At 46.5% G+C, this 16,194-nt stretch overlaps 1 protein-coding gene across 4 annotated transcripts in view; it reads left to right on the forward strand.

Moving 5' to 3' along the window:
- MID1 (midline 1) overlaps positions 1-16,194 on the forward strand; it is a 484,850-nt gene that overhangs the window by 143,661 nt on the left and 324,995 nt on the right. For 3 of the 4 annotated variants that reach the window (XM_069640367.1, XM_069640365.1, XM_069640366.1), the window contains exon 2: positions 13,772-14,493. In XM_069640367.1, the coding sequence (XP_069496468.1) occupies positions 13,828-14,493 (666 nt within the window). In that variant the 5' untranslated portion in view covers positions 13,772-13,827. Of the gene's footprint in view, positions 1-757; positions 911-13,771; positions 14,494-16,194 lie in introns of those variants that run through there. The other variant, XM_069640369.1, reaches the window with a different exon arrangement.

The raw sequence follows: 16,194 nt of genomic DNA on the forward strand, positions 1-16,194 counted from the left end.
CATGGTTAAAGGGCAGCCAGCAGGTGTTGCACTTCAGATTAGGAAAAAGGAGAGGCACTGTCTGATGTCCCTGCATTTTTCGGCTCTCGCTGGCAGCCCTTTAATCACACTGCTTCTTGAAGGAAAGGGCTTCCTGCTTGGTGTTAACTACTCTATTTAAGGAACAAAAGGAGAGTTGGGGCACACAAGTAGCATACCTTTGGGGTGCCCGGCCTCTCCTTTAGTTTCCTAATCAAAGGCTCTGACCCCACCACAGGCCTGCCAGCTGGACTCTGGGCCTGTGATTTAAAGGAGAGGCTGGTCGCACCAAAAGTATAATACCAGTGCACCTCCCATATTCGAGGGGAGGGGGATCTTAGGGGGCGTGGCCTACGTACAGGTGGGACCCACTCACCTATATTTAGGCCACGCCCCTTGCTAGCACCCCCTCCCCTCTCTATTCTGAGTCCCACTGCTTACGTCCTTGCTGTAGGCCTAAACTCTGGCGATCTTCGTATCAATGGCTGGCGTGAGCAGGCACCCTGGCCACATGCAGGCACATCTCGCGCTCGCAGGCCATTCGCTCTCTGCAGAAGGATGACATGGCTCCCTCTTGAGCGGGTTGTGGGAGTTGCGGTTGCGCTCTGCCACAGCCTTCCTCCCCCGGGAGGGGTGGGGGGAGACTGGGAGCAGTGCCTCGGCAGCCTGATGAACAGGTTCGCAAGCAGGTGTTGGGTTTAGACTCTGCTCCACACAGTGGCTCAGCTTCCCGCGATCGCTACAGATGCGCCACTGTTCCGGCGCTCGGTGACTGATGGGGGAGCACAGCGCGCGGCGGCGGTATTGTGAAGAGGGGGCAGGCGAAAGGCGGGGGGCGCGTTCCACCCGCGGTATTGACCTTTCCCACGTTCGATGAGGTGGAGTGGAGCAGGTATGTAGCCGAGCCGACTGTCCGTTGCAAGAGCACATCGCCGACACGTCTGATTTCTTCTCTGCCGCGCCCCCTTTTGCCCTGCTTTCACTAAACTGGATTGTTATTTACAATTTTATCCCAATCGTGGGGTCAGGTAGCATTATAAAAAAAACGCATTATTGTGCTGGCCATCGCTTTCCAAGTGTGGAAGTTGTTCCTGGCCATGTGCACGCCTGCTACATACACAGTGCCTCTGCTAGTTTGGGCACTCTCTCTGAGAATGCCAAAGTCAACCATGGAAGTTGATGTGCCCTGGCTCTGAGTTTGGTTACTATAGGTAAGGGTCGCTGGGATGAAAAGAGCTCTGTTCACAATTTACACAGAACAGAAATGTGGACCATGTCCCAGCTGGATGTAAACTTCGAATGTCCATCCGTCCATGCGCCCAGATTAGCAATCAATTGGTTGGTCTTGGCAGTCTGTCTTTGCATGAATATATTCACAAATCTCTCTCTTTGCTCATCTCTGTCTGTCTCCTCATCTCTCTCTGTGCCTCTTTCTTTGTTCCTCTTTCTTATTCTCTATCCTCTCTTAATTTGTTTCCTCATTACGCTCTCTGTCTCCCTCCGTGATAATATTTTTGTTTCTCTCATTCTATCTCCGCAACCCTCTCTCTCTGTCCCTCTCTCAATCTAATGCCCACGGGCCAGGCTTGCAATATAAATAAACGTAATATCTCTCTCCTTATCTCTCTCTCAATCGACCTCCCCAAGTCTCTCTCTTTGTGTCTCTCTGTCTATATCTCCAAGTTTTTCTCTATCTCCCCAACACTCTCTCTCTTTCTCCCTCTCTCTGTCCCTCTGTCTTTCTCCACAACTCTCTCTCCCCCTCTCTCAATCTATCTCCCCAACTCTTTCTCTCTCCCCAACTCTTTCTCTTGCTCTCTGTCCCTCTCATAATCTATCTCCTCAACTGTCTCTCTCTATCTCCTCAACCCCCTCTCTCTCTGTCATTCTCTCAATCTCTCTCCTTATCTCTCTCAATCTATCTCCCCCAAGTCTCTCTCTCTTTGCCTCTCTCTCTCTCTCTGTCTATCTCCCCAACTCTCTCTCTCTGTCCCTCTATCTCCCCAACTCTCTCTTTCTCTCACTCTGTCACTCTCAATCCATCTCTCCAGCTCTCGCTCTCGCTCTCTCTCGCTCTCTCTCTCTCTCTCTCGCTCTCTCTCTCCATCTCTCCTCCCCCTTCATTGTGTTTCTTGGTCTGCCTGTGTAAACTGTTGCAGTATGTGCTTCATCACAAGATCATGGCAGAGCGTGTGGCTGTCGGAATGGATACTGCTCAGTCGCACGCAGGCATAGTCGATAGACTGGTCTGTCCTGAACAAGCCTTATCGCTGCTTGCTAGAAACCCTTTCCGATTACGCAATCCCAAAGTATTTTTGTGATGTAACATGGTAAATAGCATGATCGATGGATGGATCGCTCGCAGAGGACAGGCTGTGTTGCCATGAAAAACGCTGGATGTTTTGATAGGCCCTATTTTACAGTGCGGAGGGTGGCTTGCAATGGAAGGTAGACGATAGCAGCACTTAATATATATTTGGATGCTGAATCCAGATTCTTCTTTCCCAATTGGTCAAGCATGGGTTCCACTGGTCCCTTCTTCTGATGCCAAGTGCTCCCTCCTCATTTTGCTCACAAAACTCCTACTCCACTGTGTGAACATAAACTGAAAGATATCCCTGCATCCTTAGCAAATGTCTTTTGCTGTTTTTGGCCCCCATCCTTGCTTCCAAAATCTTCGTTGTCATAGATTTTGTAGGCTACCCTTACAGAAACATTGCACCAATGTCGTGCTTACTTGCATGGGGTTGGCACTGGTGCGAAAATTGCCCCGAGGCAAAAATCAATCGAAGGAATACATAATTGTACTAAAGCATTCGTTTTGCCCCCAGAGTTAATACCATACAAGATTGTGATTGAACCAGTGCAGAGTTTCTGTAACGAGGTCCTCGATGTGTATGTTTTTTACTATGCAATAACATAGCCTGTCCTTGGCCCAAGGTAAACTCATGAAGTATGTCTCATCTGGGCCATCAAGCAAATTCCTAGGTTTTGCAGATCAGAGGGCACAAGTAGCTGAATTGGTGTAAGAGGTAACCACTTGCATGTTTCCCCTGATGTCTATCGACGCTTGGTGCAGGAGGCAAACATTCAATTTGCAAACTACTAACCAGCCACAGAAAAGTCACTTGCCACCTCAATTCTATAAATACACACAGCACACTATTTCTCACTCGCCAAGGGTCAAACATCACTAGCCAATGGCTAGTGGTGAGTGCACATTTTGCACCCGATTGGTGCCTGTCTCAATGGGATCTACATGCAAAGCTCTTTGCCACAACACTGGCCCTCAAAATGTGCTTTAGGGTGTGACATATCAACTCCTGGGGCACCAGTGGTCCAGTTATGAATATCGGTTTGTAAACAATCAGACCCACACCTCTAGTAAAGCAAAAGTGATCCGAACAGGTTGGAAACACAAGCAAATTATAAACCTCCTTGTCCAATTTTGGTAAAGTGGACAGAAAGGCAGGCTTATCTCTGTAATATTGTGGATCGTTGGTTATTTGCAATACAGAGAAAATACAATTATTACCCAATGATAAAAATGACTGTCCAGTCAAGGTTGTATAAAAATATCTATTTTATTATTATTCAACACACAGTACTAGCACACTACAAAATCCAACCCTCCCTGTAAAGGAATGCATTGGACAGACAGTTTCAAGCATGAAAAGGGGTCCACTCTGGATACTGACAGGCAGGTAGGCGGTAAAGTAATTAATCTCAATAGTTCAAGAATACTTGGTTTCAACACAAGGGGAGCAATGGGTCATAGAATGTCACTATGGGCCTTTGGAGAAGGAACAGGGGGACAGAACCACAATGTACCTTCTCGAAGTTCTTGGTGCTCGACAGCGGCAAGTCAGTTTCAGGGTGCTTTGTAGCTTCTCTGACAGAGTTCAAGACGGGAAACGGCTGCGGGTATCAGGGGGCAGGGAGTTCAGCGAGCAAGGCTGGATGGATGGCTGCAGGCTGGCCTACACAGCAGCTCAGGGTCAGGAATCATTGTCTCAGTGCTGGTTGGTGGGTTTGAAGCACTGGTCGAAGTGTCTCAGATGGCGTGAGTGACTGCGGTGTGACAACAGTCAGCAGTGCAGTCGGTTGCAGCTCGAGGGGCTCGACTGCCGCAAAAGTGTCCTTTAAGGTGGAAACTGGTTGATGCTTGTCGGTGCACTACTCCTAGCTTCTTTTCTGGGCTCATGTCGTCATTTAAGGCCGATGGCCCAAAGCTGAGGAGAGTGTTGCTGTCACCGGCCTTGTCCGTGGTTTGGTTCAGAGACTCTCTGGAGCTTCCCACTTAGGAAGCTTGCAGCAGAGCCTAGCAGAGCACGCTGTGTGCTGGCTTGGTAACGGTTCTAGAGCTGCTTGGAGGGTCCGCCTGGATTCAGTTTCTCCCTCTGTTCACTGGGAGATGTTTAGGGAAGGGATCTTACTTCCCTCATGGAAATCCTGTCCTTCCTTCACTGGTGGAAGCTGTAAGGCAGACTGTACCGTCTGCCAGTGTCCTAATGAGTTGTTCTTGTTACTGGTTGCAAAGCCTTCAGATGATCTGCCAAAAGAGGTGCTCAACCCTCTTTTAAAGTCAAATGGGCCACAGTGATTGGTGTAGGCTAAGCCTAACTTAATGAACCAACCCTGGGTCCCCATCAACAATCTTCTTTTATGCATGAAGTCATAACCAAAGTGCTTTGCAACAGGAAAGGTAAAGGGGTGAAAACATGTACTACTAAGTCCCACCCATCTTCCCGCCTGTTGTGGATCAAAGGCGCCCTGATTAATTGAGTTCTAATGACTCCCTTGAAGTTGTGGTGAAAACAGACTTTGTGTCTACATCAAATCACAAACTCCTACCCTCTGAATGGGGTCCATCTGCAGGGCTTGCCTACTGTAAACACATGTACCAGACATGGCTGCTGACTCTCATTGATACTAAGAGGCGGGAACTGGCTTCAGATTGACACAGATGCATATCAAAAGTGTTGGGGTTTCCTGTCTTTTGTTAACCCTGCGACCAGGCCGCTCATGGGCCTGCTTATATTAAGTCTCATCAGTACGCGTCACTGCCACAAGCCGGGTCAACAAACGATAGGGCAGATCCATGGATCCTTTGATATATATTTAGGCAGGCCATGGCAGGAGTAAGGTTTTGCCCTCCCCTTTGAGATGCCTGGATGTACTTCTGGGTGTCACAATCAAATTAAATCTGAAAGAGAGGACTGCGCCTGTAAGCTGTGTCCACCCAGTGTACACAGGTCTATGTGTATGTCGTGGGTTGAGCATAGAAAAACGTGTACAGATTAGCCCCACACATATTCCACAGGTTGATCTACCATCATTCAATTTCATATAACATTTGAAAAAAAAGCCCAGGTTAGCGCACACCCACCATGTGGATGGTCGAATTCCTCACATAGGGCTCCATCAAATAACACTGAGGCAGTGCTGTCTTCTTCCAGACTCATCTGTGCAGGTTCTTTGCCTTGTCTGTTGGCGTATGTCCTTCTGCTAGCAAGAGGGGCTCAGTTGTGAGCTCATCTTCCTGCTTGATTGCAGTGTTGTTGGGCTCAGTAATCTACCCTACACCCAATGTGCAATGGTAGAGAGTGGACACTGCTGCACTGCCGTGCACAATGGGACCAGAACCTGCACAGGAAGGAGCAGATCTCCCAGGTTCATGTGGACATGGCTCTGCCATCACAGGATAATTAATGGCTATCGCTCTTCCTCAATTCCATTGCCCGCAGAGGAATCCCAAGATGTTCTAGCCACAATTGCATGCAATTTATTTCAGAATTATCCTTCATATGTTAGGTTTTTCGTCTTTTATACTGCACACATTACCACCGTAGTGGCCTCAAAGCGCTGAGCCTTGTCCATTTAGGGGTAAATTGTGACCCAACCCATGGGCTGGTATGTGGGGTGAAAAGAAAACAGGAACAAGGAGAGCAGAAAAGGGAAAGAGTCGGAAACGTCCAGGAGCCACAAACATGCAGGGTTAACTCACAACATGTAGAGATATGAAAGCAAATGTCTGAGCGATGGAGATTATGGGGATGAATGTATAGTTTTTTAGTATTTGATCGGAAGAAAATTTGAACGGCGAGAACTCCTTTATTGTCAGGTAGAACTTTCATAGAGGGAGTCGCTAGTGTGGTGGTCCTATTGCGTGAAGTCACGTTGTGGATGTGTCATGGCCTTAAGATGTGCTCAGGAGCCCCTAGGAGTTGTGGAGACTGCTAACCAGATGAGCACGGCAGAACCTAACAGAAGCTTAGGTCTGTGAGTTGGACTAGTTCACTTAATGCCTCCTTATCCAAAATGCAAGAAGGGCTTGGGACAGGTGAGACTTGTAGGTTAGTGAGAGCAATTGAACAAGGCTTAGCTGAGAAGTGCCAGGGGAAAGCAATCAAAAACCTGCCAATTTCTAATGGATCCTGATCAACAGCCTAAATGTCTGGGGAACTAGGAAACCTTTTTCGCAGCACATGTCCCCCCAAAGAGTGGGCTGCTTCCATGCTGGTCCCTATGCCAATGCCAGCTTTGTGCGTTTAAAGAGGGTTATGGGTAAGGCACAGTTACCAACAGAAACCATCATGGAAGAATGGTTTGGCTATAACTGTACTGGCTGCTCTCTCAGTAGAAATCCTCAATAGTCACTAGACGCTTGAAGCAATGTGGCTTCTTTCTTTTTATTTGTACATGCACTACATGGAACACAGATTGCCTCATGCTGCCAATGCGGTAGCACTTCCCTAATCAGAGTGGTATCATTGCCTGCATTATAGGTATTATTTCTATTGGTAGCACCACTGGTACTAGAAAAAGGGATAGGGAGTTTTTATCGCAGTACAATTCGTCAAAGTATATTTGTTGCATTTATTTCCTCTGATTTTGCCGCAAATGTATGAGGGGGGGGGGTGGGTTTAGAAGAATAATGAATTAAGGGTAGGGTGGCTGCGGGGCTTCTCCCCTGTATACATTTACGGCAACATCTTCCTGTAAAAATAATCACATATGACGAAATCTACTTCGATGAAAAAGATTCGACTAGATCACATAGGACCCTAGAAAAGCATGGCCAGTCGCATAACTTAAAAACAATGGGAGCTCCATGTAAAACATGGTGAGTTTATGCCCTTGCGGTTCGAATACGCATAGACATCCATAGGCCCTGCTCCAATCTAGGAGCCCCTCTACGCTGCGGCACCTCAGTGGCTAACCGAGTGTCATCCACACCCATGAACAAATGCACCACACTTTTCAGAAAGTGGGGGGGTTCTTCCATAAAGTCCTCACTCCCTGAAATCCCACCCCCGGCCCTTTGGTGTCATGCATGTATGGCACATCAACTGATGAAGTCGAAAGTTACCCACGTGGATAGTAGCAGCCATCGCCAGTGCTGCCGCCAATTCCAGTAACGCTGTTACTGTGTGGGTGCCCCACTCGTTTTGAGTGGATGACCCTCTGGACGACATAAATAAACCAAATGCAAATGTTTTTTTTCCAAAGAGAGTAGGGTGAATTTCACTTTCTCCAAACATCATAACCATATCCCTCACTTATCAGTAGAAACATTCATAGCAAAACCCTTTCTGCGCATCAATGTCACGACCCTCTAAGAACTCAAACACTCTGGATGTGCGAATAATGAGCAGAGCTCAACACCTTCCTCTTCAATAAATGGCATCTCCCTTTCACCTAGGTCTACACAGCCTGCACTCCCCACCATAGCTGAGACTCGGTGAGCGGCTTCCCACTGTCTCCGCCCCTTGCTCCCAATTGCCCACCCTCGCCCTCACCTGTTAGCCACCGCTCCCTTTTTCTCTGCTTTCCTCACTGCGTTCTTCCACCTATGATTGTAAAGCGCTCCGTTGCTACCCAAAGCATGATCCACACTGAATAAATACCCAAATAATAATAATAATAATAATAAAAGTTCTGAAGTAAAGACTGTTCCGTAGCTAAGGCTCTACGTAACATACTCGCTAACATCAGGCCAGCGACAGAAGGTGCCCACCACTTGATGACGCCTGCACTGCTCCATTGCTGCACCCTGACCAGTGGCACCTCTATAAAATCTCACAAAGAGGAGCTGCATGAATGTGTTTCCTGATCTTACGGTGGCATTAACTATGCAAATCATGTGCTCATTTACAGGAAATCCCCACGCCAATGTACGTATGGATTACAACAAATCATTTTACTTGACAAAAGATAGTGAGAATGTGAACTACGTTTTTACTCTCTAAAATTCCCTTTTTCTCCCAGCTTCCAAAAGTAGTAAGAAAAATAGTCCTGCCTGAAAATCCTATTTGATGCACTGTACATAACATTACTCTTTGTGCAATATAAATTCCATTTGACTGATGCAGTGAAACCCTTTTTCCTTCTGTCCTTAGTGAATAGACCTAGCCCATCGGTCTCACTGTTCAGCGGTGAAAAGATGTGCCGCTACCCCCTGCTTGCTGGGCCCGATAGAGTGTTGGGATTGCCCATGTCAACAGATGCACGCAATGGCTTCTCCTGCGCAAGCTGTTGGGTCGCATCATGCTAATAGGACTGGACCATGCCAGCAAGTGCAATTACACAAAATAGGGGCACCTCCTCCGATGAATGTGGCATTCTTAAGAGGGCACCACCGCATATGGATTAGCCGGCTCGACCCTGCTGTTCTCGGAGCAAGTGACCCATTTGGGTTCCGTACTCGTTAGCTTGAATTTTGCCTTTGTGAGAAGCTGCTGTAATTCTGCAATTTTTTTCATAACAGGGCACCCAGCATTGTCTTCATTCCTGAGCGCATCTCTGGATCAAACATAATTGCTGCTCTTCTCACAAAAGTCTATGAATTCACGGCTGACCCCATCTCTGCTCATTGAATTGTCTCTTCTTCTACAGCCCTTTGTGCGCTAAATATAATTTTGCCGTCACTATGACAGCAGCGGCATATTCACCAGAGGAAAACAGAGAGGGTTCAAATGTACGAGCTTCCCATGCTCACTAATGAGAACGAGGCCCGCGTCGCCCTTAATGAACCGAGATCTGTGATTTTCTTTTCTTCATTTTGTAAGAGTAGGTGGCGAGAGTTCACACCAATGAAACAAGGGGTGTACAGTGCAGCTCCTGTATGCAGCTGTGTCGACTGTATCTGTGCCGGGTCAGGGGCAACACAGCTAAAGTTGATTCAACTGTGAGGAGAGGTGCAGCCCGGCGAGTGTGAAGCATAGCTTTTGCTTCTGCTCCGCTGGCCTGTCCACCCGCAGCATAGATGGTTCTTTGACGAGAGCAGAGGCCAAGCGGAGTGGGCAGCTCTTTTCCGTGCACCCGCGCCAATGCGAGGGCGGGTAGAGCTGACCAGGAAATGATTCCTACTCCCGGTTTGAAACCGAAGTGATCAGGCCGGGCAGACCTTTTGCAAGGTCCTGTCGCTTTCTGTCCCAGGGGATGCATGGGAGAGTCGCCTATCGTTTTGAATCAGGCTTGATCTGTATAGGAAAACCCAAGAGCACTGTATCTTTCACCTTCAGACGTGTTTCCTTGTATAGTTGTATGCTTCATCTCTTCCACTGCACATCAAGTTACTGGGATATCTAAATTTAGCTTATATGCTTACAAGAAAACAAATGAGCAGAGGCTGTAGGCATATAGTAATTCCATTGATTTGCAAGCAGCAGTGCTTCGCCAAAGCCTGGTAGAGTACTCCATACGGCTTGATTTTAAACCAGCTATATCAAACCAGAATTATAGGGCATAGGTACAACTGTCTGGTTTATCTGATGATCTGCATTTGACTTCCATTGATCGAAGGAGGTGTTATTATTGCAGGATAATGATCATCTCCCAAGTTATTGCCTGCCGAAAATGAACGGGTTATACATTTGGGAAGGGTCTTTTTTTAAGTGATAATGACCCCTCCCAAGGTTTATGAGGCTATTAGCACATAAATATGTGCAACTAAAAAGGAAAGTCACTGGCGTAACAAAGGCCCAAGCAGTCCCTAAGATCCAGAGGGCCACAGGGCAAGGGAGACCCCCTGAAGCTGCAGGCCAATTACACTGCTGCGAGATGTGGGGCATTTGCACACTAGCAGCAGCCCCACAATGCCATAACACAGTGTTGTTGTTTTCACATGTTTAGGGTATTTTTGTGTGGGGATTTGGACTTGCTTTCTTTAAAAAGAGGAAACAAGCCAAAATTCCTTTAAAAAAAAAAAGAACCAAAGCATATGTTAACTCTTGACAACGTGGAGAGGTTTTTCATGATTCAGATGCCTGGACTGGATCTCTTATACAGCTGTATGTAAACTTGAAGGTAAGAAAAACAGAAGATAAATACAACCAAAACATTGTTTGTATATGTGTATGCTTAAATGTATTGCAGTGTCTAAGTGCAAAATTATGAGTTTGGGTGTTAAACAGAGTGCTGAGGGGCATGAAAACTTCATGAAAGTCATTTACAATAAACATACTTGCATAGTTTGTGGCTGCATCTTTATGAAAGTGATTTACAGTGACCATAATTGCATAAGTTGTGGCCACAGAGTGAATCCTGAAACTGATTTTCTGTGACTATTACTAGCATAATATGAACATGCTTGTGACCTCAGTTTATGAAGAGACTTACAGTGACCACATTGGCATAGGTTGCGGCCGCATCTTGTGCACCTCTTTGTTTCCATGCTGGGTAAAAGATGTAAGGTTGATTAAAAAACATGGTCATATCTTTCCCCCAGTGTGCCCTGCCCCTATAGCAGCATAATCATCCTGTGCATTGTGCATGTGTGGTGGCAGAGGCCGGTCTGTGAGTGTGGCATGGCCTGCGCTTCTGCAAGGTAGTTCGTGAATCCTCGGCATGGCTTGCACATTTTCTGTTATGCTACTGAAAAAAGTGTGTTTACTGTGGTGTGGGGGAAGGGGTAAGCTCAGACAAGTAACTTGCAAAGTTTATTTAACAAACATGGAATTAGTCATGATAAAGTTCATTGATATTTGTTAGTTTAGGTGATTGAACGAAGTCTTTAGACGGCTTAAGACAATTGTTTCTGTTCTGCTTCTGAAGTCCTAATGTTTAGGAAGATAGAAGAGATTATCGACTGTGTTCGGAGTGCCCCATACGAATGAGAGCAGGTTTATAACGGAATCCACGTGCTACTCCAAAGTAATTCATGAACTCTCACAATGCTTTTACAGTAGCCAAGTTTATGCGTGTTGACTCTTGTGGAAATGTATGAATTAGTAAGGAAGTACTTCACAGAGGTCACACAGACTGCTATGTTGATGTTTATTGGTTTTGTAGAGCTAGCTGCTACCCTAAATGATTTTCTGGTGCTATTCCAGAAGGCCTATGTGAACATACATTCAGTAAACATTGAACGCTCTTTTAAAGGGTCAGATTTTAAGCTAATGTCGAAAAAAAAGTGCAGGGCAATTTCCAATTCCTCGGAAAGTGAGTTCTACATCTTTAGGGCAAGAACAGAGACAGTATGTACACCTGTATGAGTTTGATGGAATCTAGGCAACCTCAGAAGTGCCTGGCCTGTCAAGGGATGAGTTTGGATAGGGAAGTAAGATGTTGGCCTACATGAGAGAGAAGGCAGGCCTGTTTGCCTAAAGCAGTTGAACACTATCACTGGTGATTGTGCAATTCTAACTAGTACGGGGTGATGGTATCTCGCCACAAAGTGAAAAGCAAATAGGCTGGTGCATTCAGAATAATAACCCGTACCTTTCCCAAGGAGATGCTCCGACGGTCCACGGTAGAGTCCATTTAATAGTCCAGTCTAGACTACTCTAGTGGCTAAGCTCTGAGTAATAATCTGAAGGCGTATTCTCCAGTACCTTTACAATATGAAAACCTGATTTTTAACATTGGTTACTGAGGTGGGGCAGGTGCCTATCGAAGATGGCCAAACTGTATGGTCAAGTCCGAGTGAGTTGCCCTGCAACCACCCTGCAATCCCTGACGTGCACCTTTTTGAAGTGAGAATCGGTGGCACCCAGCTGTCCGTCTAATTGAATGAGGAGCTAGGTATTATCAGAATAGGTGTGAAAGGCCAACCTAAAAGACTTCTTCAGGGCAGTCAGAGGCTGCATATGAATATTGAAAAGAGTAGAATAGAGGGCGAGGAGCTCTGTATGGCCCAACATTTCAAGGGGCGAGGTATGGCTGAAAAAGTGAGCATGGAGAAATCACCTTTTAAAAAGTGGACAAACCAATTCCAGATAGTGTAAATCACCCAACAACTTGTGGTGGAAGGCAGCAGAGAAGTGGAGCAAAACCAGGGCCATGGCACCGCTTCTATCCACCACTTTGAAAATGTCATCCCAAGCAGCCTACTGGTGGGACTTTATCCTCCCTCTAGTGACACATCAGCTTTATATTGGCATCCCAGCAGATGATCTCTCTTAATTTATTTTATTTATTTAAATTTTATTTTAAGTTCAGCGCTGGTGCTAGCCAGAAGGGCTCGGAGCACCTTACAAGGTTCAAAAGTTCAAAAGGTGAGAGGTGAAACAAAGGTTACAAAATTCTTTCAGAACCGGATAGCAAGATTAGGACAGACAGGTGACGGCAGGGGAGGTGGTGAGGCTGAATTAGCTGTGGGGGAATTTGTTCTGTTTTGAGACTTTTTCAGAAGGTGGGCTGGGCTGGAGGGAGCAGTACGAATATGAAGTGGTAGGGTGTGCCCACTGGTTAAATGCTGGTGTTTTGGTACATGTACATCTGCAGAGTGGAATGAAGGTGCTGGGTAGCTTGTCTGGTGTTTGTGTGGGTGATGGGTTTCAGATTTCTGTGAAGGTAAGATGGGGTTTTGAGGTGGATGACTGAATACAATGCAGAGTCCTTTGAAGGTAATTCTCTAGGGAGCTAGTGGAGCTGGGGGTATGTGTGAGTGTGTGGGCAGGTGAAGGATGGGTCTGGCTGCTGCACTCTATGGTTTGCAGGGGGCAGCTGTTGGGGTATCGTTACCGTAGTCCAGTTTGGACAGAACCAGTGCATGGAGTGCGGTGCAGTCTCATCTAATTTATTTTGCACATAGGTTTACAGCATAATGGCTTGTTCATCAGTTAGGTGAAATCGAACAGTGCTCACGGTTTCTGGGGGATAAAGGAACAAAACAAGTCGCCGAAGATCCTTGAATTCTTATCATGTGCGATTCCTTAATATGTATGTGTGGATAAAGCTCAAAACCTGTAGCAAAAGATGGGGTGGAAAACTTCAAGGTGGCAAAGGGGTAGACTGTTAGGCGGCACTTGCTGGCTTTCAAACAAGAAGAAGCAAAAAAACTGTCATTTTATGCTCGTATTAACTCTGCTCAAGACACAAGCAGTACTCTGCTTTCTGATATTTATGCCGACAGATGTTTGCTGAGTAATTTTTAGAACACTTCTTAAGTTTGCTTATACTGCTTCTACATATGTAAATAAATGCATTATTCACTTTATTCTTTTTTTCTCCAGACCGTCGTGCGTAGGTTATTTGGGTTGCTGCGTATTTTCTGTTGCACACTACAGTCAGTGTTTTCTCCCATTGGCTTCAATCATAACCGCCCTTCACTGAAGCATTGAAGATGGAATATAATCCTAGGAAAACATTGCAAATAATTTAGCATTTGTTTAGTCGCAAACTCCGGTCATCTGCCCTTAAATGTCTCCATGCTGTGAAAGGATTATTGGCCGTAGTGAAAAATGACAACATAATAGCATTGGCTGAAACTCCCTTGCTTAATCCCGTTTTTCTTCTCCATTTGCAGGTCGCTGATCATCATCCCTGGATTTCGTTGACGGCACCAGAAAGCTTTGCCTGAAGATGGAAACACTGGAGTCGGAATTGACCTGCCCTATCTGCCTGGAGCTATTTGAGGATCCGCTTCTGCTGCCTTGTGCCCACAGCCTTTGCTTCAACTGTGCACACCGTATCCTGGTCTCCCACTGTGCAACCAACGAAGGGGTGGAATCGATCAGCGCCTTCCAGTGCCCCACTTGCCGTTATGTCATCACCCTCAGCCAGCGTGGCTTAGACGGTCTGAAGCGCAACGTCACCCTGCAGAACATCATTGACCGCTTCCACAAGGCATCGGTGAGTGGGCCCAATTCTCCCAGCGAGACCCGCCGCGAGCGCGTAGCTTTTGACAAGAACAGCAGCATGAGCTCCTGCGAGAAGGTGCTCTGCCAGTTCTGCGACCAGGACTTGGCCCGTGAGGCTGTTAAGACTTGCGTCACCTGTGAGGTGTCCTACTGTGACGAGTGCTTGAAAGCCACCCACCCCAACAAGAAGCCTTTCACTGGCCACCGCCTGATCGAACCCATCCCAGACTCGCACATCCGGGGTTTGATGTGCTTGGAGCATGATGATGAGAAAGTGAACATGTACTGTGTGATTGACGACCAGTTAATCTGTGCTCTGTGCAAATTAGTGGGGCGGCATCGGGACCATCAGGTGGCTGCCTTAAGTGATCGATATGACAAACTCAAGGTCAGTGAGATTCTATTCCTCCTCTTCATATATACGTCAGCTAATGGTTAGGTACAGTATGCTTTGTGACGAGGATCAGAGACACTCGTTTAACTACAAAACTGTTGTAGCAAGAAACATAATTATTAGGAGCAGAGGGGTCTGCAAACATTGCTCTCAGAAGGTTTTGAACTACAACTCCCATCGACCCTAGCCAGCATGGTCAAAGGTGAGGGATCACGGGAGCTGAAGTCCAAAACATCAGGAAAGCTGAGGTTGCAGACTCCCGGTTTAAGGTATCAATGGTATTTGGATTTAATATCGTTCATGGTTTTGTACTCAAATAGTTGGAACTTGCTGTATGAACTGTCCAGAGAAACATGCAGGTAGGGAAGTTTTGCTAGATTGTCCCCTACACCACAATACAGAGGAGGTCAACGGGTTGCCACCATATTGGCCCTTCATGCAGAAAATCTGGTGCCATTGCCAAGAGATTGGCAGCTAAAATGGCTGTTCACCAGAAGCAGCATAAATGGTTGCATTGGCCTTTGATTCAGAACGTTCACTGTATGCTCATCTTGCAACTCTGCACAAACCAGATGGCCGCAGTACCAGGAGAGAATGCCATAGCCTGGCTGTATGTAGTGGAGTATTTTGTGCAGAGTACATTGACCGGTATGCATGTACCATACTCATGGTACTGCAGGGTGGACGCTTACAGTGGTGGCACTGGCATGTCCATCAGAGTGTCTCCCTGTTCACGCCCAGATATTGGATTGCGGCTGCTGCTGTGCAGAAGGGCTTTGCGCATGGAAACGCCAACAAAAATACCCAAGTGAAATGCAGCTGCTGTTTTTAATAGTTATAAACATGGCTTTTTGTTCGATCATAAATGCAAAAAATGTTTCTTCTTAATTGAAAAATCTGTAATAATAGAAACGCAGACCCAGGCATGCATGCATTTGTTTGCTTAGACACATATGTAGTTCAATGTACTTTTGGCTACACTGATGTATTATATACTTCAGACATTAGGCAAAAGACATATGATAAAGAAATATGGAAATATTACTGAGAGACACACATACACACTGTTGGATGCAAGATTTTGTGCCCGGGTGGTGAAGGTCTCCTCCGTGCTACCAGCACGTAAGAGTGTTTTAGGACCTGACAAGCGCGCTTTTGGATGACCACACCCCCAGGCCATTCCCGGGTCTGCCGTTGGCTATGCACTACATTTTAGAGAACTTTCGATCCCTTTTGCTGGTTGTTGCTGTTCTTTTTTCTTGCTGCATCACATCCCAACCTGTGTCCATTTGAGAATGGTTTGGTGATCGCGTCATGCATCGAAAACTTATTGCGAAGAGTTGCGGTCAAAGTTGCTAGCTTTGTAATCTGGGGCTACCTCGCAGTTGCATGTGCAGGGAGTGACCTGGGGTTGGCACGTGCTACCCCTGGAATCTGATTGACCACCCTAAGTGCCACCCCATTATCCTAAACTATGACCAGTCTGTGTGTGTGCGCTCGTACTTCATTACACCCCTGCATAAGTCAGTGCCCCACTTGGGCCACCCCAGTTAAAAGAGTCTGGACACGCTACTACTACCTCGTCTTTTAGTCCTTTCATTTGGATTCTGCACTTGACCAGAAATCACACGATTTTGGGCAAATTAAATGAATCGGGTAATGTACGTATGTGTAACGCAGCTGTACAGTGAAATG

Source organism: Ambystoma mexicanum, chromosome 7q, assembly GCF_040938575.1.
Source record: "Ambystoma mexicanum isolate Mex_15411 chromosome 7q, UKY_AmexF1_1, whole genome shotgun sequence".
Taxonomy (NCBI): domain Eukaryota; kingdom Metazoa; phylum Chordata; class Amphibia; order Caudata; family Ambystomatidae; genus Ambystoma; species Ambystoma mexicanum.